The sequence below is a fragment of the Panthera onca genome, chromosome D2, assembly GCF_046562875.1.
Source record: "Panthera onca isolate mPanOnc1 chromosome D2, mPanOnc1 haplotype 2, whole genome shotgun sequence".
Lineage (NCBI taxonomy): Eukaryota > Metazoa > Chordata > Mammalia > Carnivora > Felidae > Panthera > Panthera onca.
In genome coordinates, this window is record NC_138349.1 from 42824134 (window position 1) to 42837633 (window position 13500).

The 13500-nt window shown below is 43.3% G+C and overlaps 1 protein-coding gene across 7 annotated transcripts in view; it reads right to left on the bottom strand.

Annotated features, from left to right (window-relative positions):
• Nucleotides 1-502: 502 nt before the first annotated feature.
• LDB3 (LIM domain binding 3) overlaps nt 503-13500 on the bottom strand; it is a 63840-nt gene continuing 50842 nt past the window's right edge. For all 7 annotated transcript variants that reach the window (XM_060642281.3, XM_060642278.3, XM_060642280.3 and 4 more), the window contains 2 exons: nt 8622-8737; nt 503-3364 (listed from right to left, as the gene is read on the bottom strand). In XM_060642281.3, the coding sequence (XP_060498264.1) occupies nt 3275-3364; nt 8622-8737 (206 nt within the window). In that variant the 3' untranslated portion in view covers nt 503-3274. The remainder of the gene's footprint in view (nt 3365-8621; nt 8738-13500) is intronic.

The window sequence follows — 13500 nt, forward strand, 5'->3', positions numbered from 1 at the left end:
CTGCAAACAATACCTTACCAAAGTGAATTGGTTTTGTTTAGTATCCTCAGAAAGGTCTTCATTATTAAAAAAGAAAAAAAATGCCGTGAGAGGATTTGTCTCTGAGCTTATTTCAAAACAAAAAATATGGAGAAAGTATAGCAATGTTTCTAGAAATGAAGCTATTTAGAACAGAATAAAAATAAATAAATAAGAAATATTTAATCACCTAGTAGCTAAATAAATAAAACTTTCCAAAAAGAAAAGGCAAAGCCTGGTCCTCACTGTGTTTTTTTACCTGATAAATTCCCTTTGTATGCAAAACATTTGCATTATTCACATATCCTTGTCTGTTTAAGGCAAGGCAATAAAACTACTATTGGGCTACACAGCCAACAGAGCAAGTGAGTTGTTTGTGTTTCTTCTTCACAGGACATTTTGTTTGGTCTCAAAATTTTTTTTGTGGCCATATAGAAATAATCTACTTTTGGTGTCATGTGAAAAAACTTTACACAGAAAAATCTGTACTTATACATTCTTTTTTGGGATTTTATTGTGCTAAAAAGTAGAATTCACACCGGCCAAAAAAAAAAAAAAAACCCAAACATGCAAAATATTTTTGTGCACACACCTCGAACACACTACATTCCACCATTGAAGATTTTGAAATCTTAAAATTAAAAAAAATCCCAAAGCAAGAGTACCTGGGTTGAAAAGTTAACATTATACAAGCTAGATTCCTAACACAAACACTGCAGACACAAGTCACTCCATTGCAAAAAGTTAATGTTTATAAGGCTTAAATAAATGTCAACAATGAAGAGACAAAAACCGTAGATCCAAAGTGTACTCCCCACCAGGAAGTATTAAAAATTGATGTTGTAGTACATCCATGATATTAACTTCAAATAGATACCACCTTAGCCCCAAAGTTACGCCAAACTCGCAAACACCAAGGGAACCATATTCAAAACTGCCTTCTTTTTCTGCTACCTTTAAAATGGTTTTATATTTGTTTTGTGTGTTTGGTAAATAAGAGTCCCTCAGAATCTAAACTAGCTCTGAGATGTAGAAAAACCGATTCGATCAATGACCTCCTCTGAATGATGAAGTTGTCCTCTGAGATGCGTCACTTTTCTGTTTAATGATCATGTACTTTGCAGTGATCGTGTGTGTGTGTGTGTGTGTGAGTGTGTGTCTGTGCGCGCGCACATGTAAACCCTTTTAAAAAACTCTAAACTCTAGGGAACATTTTTTTTTTCCTTTCCTCGAGACCAGTCCCTAAAAATGTGTTGTTTTGTTTTTGTTTTTGTTTTTGTTTTTCAAAGAAAACCTGCCTAGAGCTTTTCCGTACAGTCAGCAACCTCCTTATCCCTGTATATTTGAACTTTCCCAAAATAACAGAAAGCTCCAAGGTACTTGTTGGCAACTCCTGAAAAATCTCCAGTCACTCCCAACAGATCTTACTGTCTGGTACTTTTTAGATTCACTTTCTTAAGGCACCACAGAAGAAAAGGAGGGCCCTGTGGTAGGAGCATGTTCACGTCCCTCCTGGTGCTCCCTCGGGGACATGGCTTCACCCTTGGGAAAAAACACGGGCCTCCTGCTAGGGATGCATCCTGCCATTACTCTCTCCCTCAGGGAGAAGGGACACACGCTGGTAGAAAGGCAGTCCCCTGGAAGCCTCAGTTCTCAGAAGAAAAAGTGTTCTAATGCATTCTCATAAAACATGCAAAGAGAAAATCCAAAACAGGAGTGAGGAGAAACTAGCAGTGAGTTGGAAGAGTGCCTAAGGATTGTGTGCAAGTGAGAAACACCCAGTCAAACTGCCTACTTCAACGCCTTGTTCAATGAGCGTAATAACAGTGCATCCTAAAGGGAAAGAGAATGTACCGTTTCTAACCTCAGAAACTAACAAGCTTCTCTCTTTATCACCCAACAGCTTTAAAATGCTTACTTAACTCAAACTATCACCAACATTTGAAAGAAGTTTGAAGACTCAAGACTATTTCAATAAACATTTCAATAATTGCTAGATCAACTCAGCTCCTACATTTTCAAAACGTCGGCCAAAATGGCAAATGAGTACGTATCGGTCCATCTTTCCCTTCCAGCAGTCAACACAACTGTACATAATCAGTGTGCTGCACTTAAAGGAACATTTGTGAAGGACGGCGCAGCTCGGAGGTGGGAGGTCCTACCAACACTTGCGTTTTTACTGAGGCTGGCAGAATGCAAGGTTCCTCCTCCCCATCCAGAGTTTGGGCATGTTCTCAGCCCATCCTGCCATCCTGTTTCAGACACTGTCTCTCCCTTCTTGTCCACAGGTCATTAAGCCTGTTGGGGGAAGGGGTGCTGAGGAAGACTTCATAAGTGAGCAGTCACGGGATTGGGAGTGAAATACATGCACAAGACCGAACATTCATGCTCACGAACTTCATAAAGCAAAACAAAGGCTCGACACAACCCGGAGTCGCTTTAAAACCACCTCTCACACACAGCAGAGCAAAACTGGAAAAACCCAATTACACTTTCCCATCAAAATTCAAAAAAGAGCTAAACCTTCTGGGGACATAGGATGTTTTAGACGGAAAGAAGGTGGCTGAAGGGCCCTTCTTTTCTCAGCTGTCTGCAGCATGAGCCAGAGCCCTTCCTGAAGCCCTGTCAGCTGCCCAGCGGCTCCCAGAAAACACCTCTTAGACGCCTGGACTCCCTCAGCACGCTCGACTCTGCTCAAGGTCTGAGGAAGTCTGATGCTCAGAGGTAGCTCCATGACGCTAGTAATAGAATAACACTTCCTTTTTTGGTGAGGAAAGCCCAATCGGTCTTAGCTAACAAGCCCTCAGCTATGGCTCTAAAAATACCCCGCAGCAAGCACTGCTTGGCACTTCATTCTGTTTGCCAGAGAACTCCACAGAACGTTTCAGATTCTCCATAACTGCTCTGAGCTCTGTCCCTGCTCTAGTGACCTCGGGAAAGTGTATCACTTCAAGAAGATGACTTTTTGTTTTTCACTGTAGAGTTCTTGGAATTCTGTCCCGAACGTCTGAATTACAACTCCAGCCTTGGATTAATTACTAGCTTGGTTTAGGAATCTTCGTTTGGCTTCTAGTCTGAACTATGCAAATACACGATCTGTGTGCAGAAGGAAGGACTAAAATTACACTTCAAAAGGGCTCAGTAGCTTCCTGTCTTCCCCCTTTCCCCCCAAAAAGAAACATCAGCCTCCTTGAATCCTTTGTCGCCAGCAGCAGGAGCAGCTCCCAGCCTGTCCGCGTCAGACGCTCCAGGCTCTCTACACGTTGATGGCGTGTGCGTGCTTCTTGCACAGGGGTTTGTCCTTCTTGGAGTAGAATGGCTGCCCCTCCAGATTCACGTGGCAGACCTGGGGATAGAGAACAGACGGCCATGAGGCAGGCCCTGTCTCTCCTCACTACAGATTCTTAATGACGTGAGCAGCGTAGATGTTCGAATTATGGCATATTTAAGGCTTCCAAAGAGGAACGTGGAACTAAATTCCAATTAAATTAAATGGCAGACACAAAATTTACAAGATGAAGATGACTGACCAATGCTATCCAAAATTTACAAAAGGGGCACCTGGGTGGCCCAGTTGGTTAAACTTCTGGCTTCAGCTCCGATCATGATCTCATGGTTTGTGAGTTCAAGCCCCACGTCGGGCTCTGTGCTGACAGCTCAGAGCCTGGAGCCTGCTTTGGATTTTGTGTTTCCCCTCTCTCTCTGCCTCTCCCCTGCTCACGCTCTGTCTCTCTCTCTCTCTCTCAAAAATAAATAAATAAATAAAATGTTTTTAATTTACAACCAGTAAATTACAAACCAGTATAGAATCATGAGTCAATATCCACACAGCTGATTAACATCCAAGTAAATAGCATTAGTAAATTAGCAAACACATCAAAGAAGATGATCCTCATCAATAAGTAAAGGAAAAATAAATCAAAATCTCCATGAGAGACCACTAGGTATCTATTAATCTAACGAGATAAAACAAACCAACAAAACCTCCCCAATCATTTGCTACCATTAATCTTACATGACTGTAGCCAAAAAGTAAAAAAAAAAGTATCTATCAACAGTCAACGATGCCAAAAGGGAATCAAGCCTACTTGTGCACTGCTAGGGACACAGCTCGGTGAATCAGCTCAGTCTTCTGTAGGGAATGTGGCAGCAGCACTGAAAAGGAGCCATAAAGATGTGCCTGCCTGCCTGGTACCACTGGGGAGGAGTTTATCTTACAGAAACTATTGCACAGAACAACGTGTGCTGAAGCAAAAATTCAAAACCACTAAAACATCTCTCTATAGGGAGGTAACTAAGTAAATTCTTTTGGTACGTTTTCCAATGGAATGCCATCATGCAAAAGATAAATCAAATATGGAAAAGTGTAAGCAGAGAGATATTATATGAAAAAAGGCAAAATTATACATCCACATGATGACAACATATGAGGGCAGTTTGAAGATGGAGACATCACAGAAAGAAGAAAGCTAAGTAACATTTGTTGAGGCTACTATGGGCCAAGCAGGAGACCCGACACTCTATATACATCATCTCATTTAATCACAAAATCTTTTGGGAAGGTATAACTTTTTCTCATTCCACAAGTGAAGAACTGTGGCTCAGAGCCAAGTGTCTTGCTTAAGTCACAGACCTAGCAAGTTATGGAGTTGGGACTCCATGTCCAGATCTGCAAGACTCCAGTTTCAAGCTCATTTTCCCTACACCTTACAGCAAAGAGGAGTTATACTTACCTGAAATTGTTCTGGGCTTATGGACTTGTATAGAGGTAGCCCTCCACGTTTGTTGGATCAGTCGTATATACAGTCTGGCCCTGGGTGGGCAATACGCCAATGTATCAGAGTCAGCTGGGAGGTTACATTGGCTGGGATGGGCCCCAGTGTCATAGAGGTCACTGAACATTTCAGATGGGGAGAAGAATTGGGGACCACATTCAGGACACTGACATCGGAAGGAGAAGTGTAGGTGCAGTTCCCACACAGAATGCATGAGGATAGAGAAATCGCCCTCTTGAAGTGAGTGTAGGTCAGTGAGCATGTGGCCACTCCAAGACAGTTGGAAAGAAAAGTGGCATCACGGTGGGCCCACGTGCAAGTCCCTAATGACCCAGTTGAGGATGTTATACTTGGGATCACACAGGGCTGCCAGTGGGCCCCAGAAACCAATGACCTAGAAAAGTGACTGAAAATATCCCAGGTGGGTACAGTGATATTGAGTGTAGCCACGCTCTTGTGTGACCTCAAGCTGCTGGTGAAGACAAGCCAGGGTTTCAGGGAAGACAGAAAGGCAGCTCTGGAGCGAGTTCTCACGGAGCTGCCTGTCAACATCTGGGGTTCCTGTTCTAGTCTGGGACAATGCTGGCTACTTGTGAGAACTTTGATATAAGTTGGAGAGCGTGTTGGGGACTAAAGACCAAGAAGTGAGGAAGGGCCAGAGCTTCAGGGGTGACTCATTGGTAAGATGGAGCTGAGGGCAGAAAACATCATAGAGAGGTCATGCTCATTGTCTTGGGCTAGGAGACCCTGTATGGGATACAAGGTGGCTTTGTGGTGGAGATACCCAGACTACTCAGCAGAGGGGCACAGCAGGGATGGCCCAACCCCCAGGCTCCATGGTCAAGTGGCATCAGGGCCTGACTGGGAAGGAGTGGGGGTCATGGACAGTGCTGGAAGGCAATGAAATGGGCCAGCTACAACAGCTCCTATGAGGGCTTCCTACAAAAGTTACACCACTGCCCTCCTCCCCTCCTGATACCCACACCAGTGAGGAAGGGCTAGAAACCCAACAAGACTTAGAGGAAAAGAGGGGCCACAGTAAGACACCTTTGTCCCACATCCTTTCCATTGGAACTCAAGTGCCAAAGCCAGACAGGAGCTTAACCTTCATCCTGACCCACACAGCCCTTCTCAGCCATCATTTTATATGCATGGGACTTTAGAGGGGCTGTCTTCTCCTGTTCTTTAATTGCTCATATACGTCAGCTTTGCTTTCCTTTCAAGATTCCAAACTCCTTGAAGGTGGAGACTTGTTCTGGGATACTCTTGTAGTCCCCAAGCTCAAGAAATATTTGGTAAATTGAATTAGTCTAAAGTTATGTGCTCTCCTGAGATCTAACTGATAGGAAAACAGCATATCAGCTGGGAGAGCTAGTTTTTGATCTTCTTTTCTTACTAGGTTTTTTTTTTTTAAGTTATAGGAAAATATACGCTCATCAAAGGTGATTTGGAAATATAAAGTGGTGGATAAAGGACCCGCTCCCCACAAAAGACCCTCACAGTTTTCCAATCAAAAGATTGCTTTCCAAAACTTAAAACAAAAACTGTGCTCCACTTCGATATATCTAAACAGGGCAGTGAGCGCCACACAGGACCACTTTGGAGGAAGATGTAATGACTCACCACACTGATTCTCCAAAGAACAGGATGAGCCTGGCTTCTTTGGGTGGATTCTTTGGGCACTGCTATGGGTCTCTCACACCTGACTGGAATTTATTTGCAATCTCAACCTGAACAACCCCATGCTTTACTGCTTCTTCTGGTCTCTCTCTGGGATTTATGCCACTGTGACCCTCAGCCAAACATAGTGGGCTTGAGGGAGGAGACCCATGCTCACCCCTCCATGTGACACAGACCTCTTGTTATCCTGCCCTCAGAGAATAGGCCTTCTGTGCCACTGTCTGCCCTGGACCTTCTCCAAGTCACTTGGATTCTTCTAGAAGTTGGGTAACCAGACTTGCAGGCAGCATCTTAGGATAAGACAAGCCATGGCTTGAATATAAGGGTCAGACAGCCCTATGTGCCTTGCTGAGCCATGGCTCTGTAGGGGACAACCCAAAACCCAATATATTCACATTGTTACTCCTTTGCAGAGGGGAGGACCTGATATATTTAAAGGACCCTAAAAGGCAAGGAGAAAATCTATTCCAAAAGCTGGAAAATCAGTGTTTAGATTGAATTGTGTGTTTCCTTCCCCAAATTCATATGCTGAAGTCCTTACTTCCAGTACCTTCAATCTACCCAGCGCAGGGACACAGTGGTGACCTTATTTGGAAGAGGATCTTTGCAGATGTAATTAAGATGTAAGTTAAATGAGGTCATACTGGAGTAAGGCGGGCCCTTAATCCAATATGACCAGTGTCCTTATAAGAAAACGAGAAGCATATAGAGACACACACGCAGAGGAGAACGCCATGTGAGGACACAGGCACACAGAAGGAAGGTGGCCGTGTGACCGTGGAGGCAGAGACAGAAGTTCCGTAGCTGTAATTCAAGAAACGTCAGAGATTGCTGGCAACCACCAGAAGCCGGGAGAGAGAACGTGGCCCTTGAATTTGGATTTCTAGCTTCTGGAACTGTGAGAGAATACATCTCAGCTGCTGAAGCCATCAGATTTTGGTATGTTGTTGCAGCTGCCCTAGCAAACAAACACACCGAGTCAATACAGTGCACCCCACGAATGGAGGCGTGGAAACCTGAAGCGCATTGCAGTAAACTTTATGGCGAGGGTTGTCCTATCTCCTCAGTCTATAAAAATTGCTCAAGTTTAAACTGCATGGATATTTGATACATACCACACTTTACCTTGGCAGCTCTGGTTTAAAAAAAAAGAAAAGGAAAAAGAAAGTAGTAGCAGCACATTAATTTTCCCAAATAAAGTTCAGGCAATTGCAGACTCACATGACAGGACTTTCTCAGGGCTGAATATTCCCTAAATCTAAGGCAGAGTCTAAATGTCAGTGACTTCTTGCTGTGTCTCCTCCCCAACCCGAAGCCCTCGGAAGGAAAGTGCCAATCTCATGGGAAAAATGACCTGGCTGTTTGGCAGAAATAAATGGCACGTGGTTAATAGTTAATCTAGGGTTTATCTCCTGGCAACTACACATCAAGAACAAGACCATTTAGGAAAATAAAATGATACTCAGCCCCAATTCCTAAAGATTCTCTCAAAAAAAGCCTTATCTCAGCTTTTCATAGGATGAGTCAACAAGCTACAATCTGGTGTTTCACGGTGAAAATTTGGGGGAAAACCCTTAAATCACTTCATCATATCTAACACATCTTATAACCATAGGAAACCATCCATCTCTATTTTAACCCAGGCATCATTCACTGCTCCCAAGTATTTTATTTATTTATTTATTTATTTATTTATTTATTTATTTATTTATTTTTGAGGGAGAGAGAGAGACAGAGCATGAGCAGGGGAGGGGCAGAAAGAGAGGGAGACACAGAATCCAGAGCAGGCTCCAGACTCTGAGCTGTCAGCACAGAGCCTGACACGGGGCTCGAACTCACGTCATTGCTCCCAACTGTTGAGAGCACTGCTGGTGAGGCCAGTTGCTGGTCTGACAGACCCTGGGAGGACACTCTGCTGTCCTTATGAGATGGAGAGTAACAAAGCCACATTGCTTTATACATACTTATTAGTAATAAAACTTTGCCTGACTGTGACATATCAAGGCATCACGGTACTTGCCAGCTTTTAAAAATGACCAGAGTATCAGAAGGCCAGAGTTGAAAGGGGTGTAGAGGGTTGGTCACCTGGCCCCACTAGGTCCCTCCTGCCCCTTCTCAGAAAGTGAGAACCCCAGGCTAAAAACATACCGCACAGATGAAGCAGGTGTCATGCCAGGTGTGGCCCAGGGCTTCAATAAACTTGTCTCCAGCCTCCACAGGGAAATCACAGCCATGACACTTGGTGCTGAACAGATTGACGTAGTCTGAAATGAAAGGCAGAGTGAGGACCTGGCATCCAGGCAGGCTGGGAGAAGTACCCTGGACGCACTGACCCAATGCCAGGAGAGCACCCCATATCACTGAACTGGGGCAGTGGGTACAACCGAACTGGTTACTTGTCATCCTGCAGACAAATGTTTAGTTACATGATTGGGTTTCTTTCCTTTTCAATACTTTGTCGTGGTGTTGTATGGATTCAGGCTTAGTTGCCACTCTTGGCTGGTTTGATTTGCAAACGCTTTCTGGATCTGTCACTCACTTTCTGCAGGGTGATTTTCTCCTCTGTCTCTGTCAGCTTTTATAGCCTAAACCAACCAATCCCAAAAAAGAAAAAAAAATCATATTTCCCAACAGCTATGCTTAGTTTGGAAGAAGGAGAGCCCTTAACATTTTTAGGAATTATAGTATGCTCTTTGTTTGGAAATTCTTCTGTCATTGGGCATTTGTGTTGATAACAAATTTTCACTACTAGAAACAATATTTGAACTACTATGTTAAGACATGACCCCCATCCCCCACCCCAGCCAAAGAGATAATAATAGCAAGTATTATTTGTATAATGCTTTGCAGCCTATCAAGCATTCTCACATAGATAGTATTATTTACTAGTATCTCAATGTCATGGTCTATGTATAAGTTTGTATTAGCTTTCTTTCCACCCTCAACACAGTGCTGGACACACAAATCCATACCCAACACATACGTGTTGAATGAATGCATGAATAGATGAACCAGTGAATCAGTAAGTCAATGAATAAACTTAATCTTCAAAAAACATCCCTTAGAGATGGAACTATAATCATTTTTTGTTTTGTTTTGTTCTGTGGATGAGGAAACTGAGGCTCACCAGAGTCACACAGCTGAGACACAGTGGGCCCATCCTTCTCCAACTCAGGAGCTGCCTGTCTGGGTCCCAGGGGCAGCAGTTCCACTGCACTCACTGTAGAACTCTTCCAGATTCTTTTAGAGAAGTTAGATGCCTTTTACAAAGCCTTCATTCCCCTAGAGGTACACTTGTCTCTCCACAGTTGGCTTTTCATTTTATCATTTTTCTGCTCAGTTCTCCTTGGGGACAGTGAGCCTGTTTGCCATTGTAGACCACATGCAGAGGGGCAGTGAGCCACAGGGTGTTATGAACTTGGGTTCTTTTTGTTTTGAGAGAGAGAGAGAGAGAGAGAGACAGAGTACGAGTGGTAAAGAGGCAGAGAGAGAGGGAGACACAGAATCTGAAGCGGCCTCTAGGCTCTGAGCTGTCAGTACAGAACCCGATGTGGGTCTCAAACTCGTGAACCGCGAGATCATGTCCTAAGCCAAAGTTGGACATTTAACTGACTGAGCCACCCAGGCGCCCCATGAACTTGGGTTCTGAAGAAAGAAAGCACTGAGCCCAAGTCCCAGCTCTATTCGGGAATTGTTCATACCTGGGACAAACCACCTAACTCCTCAGTGTCTCATCTTTCAGTACCTAAGTTGTGGAGTGGTTGTACAGATTGAATAAGATAATGCATGTGCATGTACTTGGCACAAACACTCAGAAATAGTGGCTCTTACTGTGAATGTCTTTATAAATGATAAAAGGAGGGAAGGAAACGTGATCCAAGTGTCTATTATGCACCGGTCCGATATTAGTGCTTTCCTAAGTTTCTTGGTGAATCTTCACAGCAGTCTGTGAAGAAGTATTATTCCCATTTTAAAGACAAGGAAACTGGCCCTAGAGGTTCCAGCACACAAGCAGTAGGAGCCTGATGGACTCCAAAGTTCATTCTCTTTCCACAACTTTATGCGGTCTTCAGTTATCTATTTGCCATTGAGCTTTGATAAGTTATATCTCTTGCGTATTTTTTCCAATGTATGGTTTTCCCTTTGGGGTTTAATTACAGTTTGTCATGCAAATGTCGTTATAAATATCACAGTCTGTTAATCCTATCTCTGACAGGATTCTTAATTTGTTTGGTGGGCAGAAATCTATCACCTCACCAGAGCAAAGAAAACATTATTTTGCTTCCTTTACAAAGTTACAGTTTACAGTTGACTCTGTGCTCTGCAGGAACTAGTGTGGGTGAGAAACAGGGTCATAGGCTACCCCATCTCCACGGGAGGGCCAGCCCTGCACCCCCACTTCTGACTTCTCTCTCATTACTCCCAGCCTCCAGATGCCCTTGGCCCTGTCTCTCTCCTTTACCTCATCATGCCTGTGTATGAACCAGGCCCTGGGCTTGGAAAACCATCCCCACTTTGTCTACCTTGGATCTCGACAATCCTTTGAGCCAGGCCTTCCTCCTGGGAAGCCTTCATCCTCTACCTCAACCAAGAGAGACAAGATGACCTTCCTGGGGGCTTCTCTTGGCTTCCCTGCCTTCTCATTCCATTCATTCATCCATTCAATCATTATCGCTGGACTATCCATTTATGTGATGGCATATCACATGATGACGTATCTGCTTGAGGTTTTTGAGGACAAAGACCCATTCTCAATGCACAGTGTCTTTCATAGGAACTGGCATATACTTGATGGATAAATGATGAATGGAAAAACAAAAGAAATGTTCAGAAAACCTTATTAAATACTGGTTCCTTTTCTCGTTGTGCAGCCTAAGATTAAGCTCTTAAAATGGAACGTCTAGTCTTGCCTACTGATCGGTTTTTCTGTTTTATATTTGATTCTGTATGGTCTTAAGAAGTGCCTGCCACTTTGTTTTAAACTTTGGTAGCACAAGTCTTGGCCCTAATACGTTTTTTTGAAGTTAATATATTTCTCATTTATCCTAAAACAATGAGAATATAATTGGAAGTAAGTTTGTGCATGGGTCTTTCCCACCAGGAGCATAATCTAGCTCCTCATTTATTTCTTACTTTATTTCTCCTATTAGGTCTTTATAATTTTCTTCGACTTACTCTCTTATGCCCCAAGTTGAATTCATACCCTGTATTTAATGGATTTTATTGCTATTGTAAAAGGGTTTCCATCCACCAAATCACAGGTGCTCTCTGTTGAAAAAGGGCTTAGCGCTTTCCTAGAGTAGTCGTTCTCAAACAGAATCATCTTGAGTGTTCACTAAAACACAGATTGCTGGGCCCCACCCTTCAGAGTTTCTGATTCAGCAGATCTGGGGTGAGACCCAAAGATCTGCATTTCTCTGATTCTGATACTGCTGGTCTTGGGATCATACCTCAATTCTCAAACCTAACTGAATATAGGATCATCTGTGTGGGGGGAGAGTGATGAAATTCTGCATCTGTAGGTCTGAGAATTGATCTTTCTAGTACCTTTATTTTTTTAATTTTTAATTTTTTTAGTGTTTATTTTTGAGAGAAAGAGCATGAGCAGGGGAGGGGAAGAGAAAGAGGGAGACACAGAATCCGAAGCAGGCTCCACGCTCTGAGCTGTCGGCACAGAGCCCGACACGGGGCTCGAACCCACGAACTGTGAGATCATGACCTGAGCCACAGTCAGACGCTTGACCGACTGAGCCACCCAGGTGTTCTTTATATCTTTAAAGTTTCCCAGGTGGTTGTGACACCCCACCAGTCTGGGTCACTGCTCCAGGGCAGGCCCATCCATGAAGGGCTGACCTTCCTACCTCTCTTACTTACGTGCAAGGTATCATATATAAAAGTGTCAGCTCATCATGGCAATTGATGAAATCTTTTTTGAGTCTAGATCCTATCATTCTGGCATTCTCCCTTCTGTGTCTTCTTCCAAGTTGCTGATAAAAATGATGACAAGAGATACCACCTCACCTTCATTAGGATGGCAGCTACCAAAAAAAACGTAGCAAAATTTGCAAGTGTAGGCAAAGATGGAGTGAAATTGGAACTCTGTGCACTGTTGGGATTGTAAAAGGGTGCATCTAGTATGTAAGTTCCTGAAAGCCTCAGAAAATGAAATACCACATGACCCAGCAATCCTACCTCTGGGTATATACCCCCAAAGAATTGAAAACAGGGTCTTTTAGGGGCACCTGGGTGGCTCAGTCCATTCAGCATCTGACTCTTGATTTCTCATGGCTTGTGAGTTCAAGCCCCACATCAGGCTCTGTATTGACAGCACAGGACCTTCTTGGGATTCTCTCTCTCCCTCTCTCTGCCCCTCACCCACGTTCTCTCTCTCAAAATAAATAAATAAATAAACTTAAAAAACAAGAAAACAGGATCTATGGACACCCATGTTCATAGCAGCATTATTCACAATAGCCAAAAAATGGAAGCAACCCAAATGTCCATCAGTGTTTTTGCCGGGGGGCGGGGGGTGGTTACCATGGAGAGGGACAGTGGTGATAGTGGAAATCTGTCATTCTTTTGCAAGCCTCAGACACAAATTATGGAAGTTGTAATGCTCTCAGCCAATGAATAATAGCAATTTGTATTGACACAACTGCACACTTATCCATTATCTACTAATTATCTAACAATTATCACCACGCACTCATAAGAAAGGAAATGACATCATTATCTGCTCCCTTTTACAGATATGGAAACTGAGGCACAGAATGACTCAGTAACTAAGTAATTCAATTAATAAGAGCTAGAAAGAGAACTTGCCGGTATACAAGAACCCAAGAAATTTCTTTTCTAACTTATTGTCAGGGGAAAATAGTTTTGTCTATTTTGCTTTTCCCCTTGAGGAACTGGAATGTTTTCTCCTTTCTCATTTTAAAGTAAACTAACTTACTGTGTTTCTCTTTCTGCCCTCAAATTGGCTGCCCAGTCACTGTTGCTCTGTTATTCTTCACAATCAGCCTGCTTG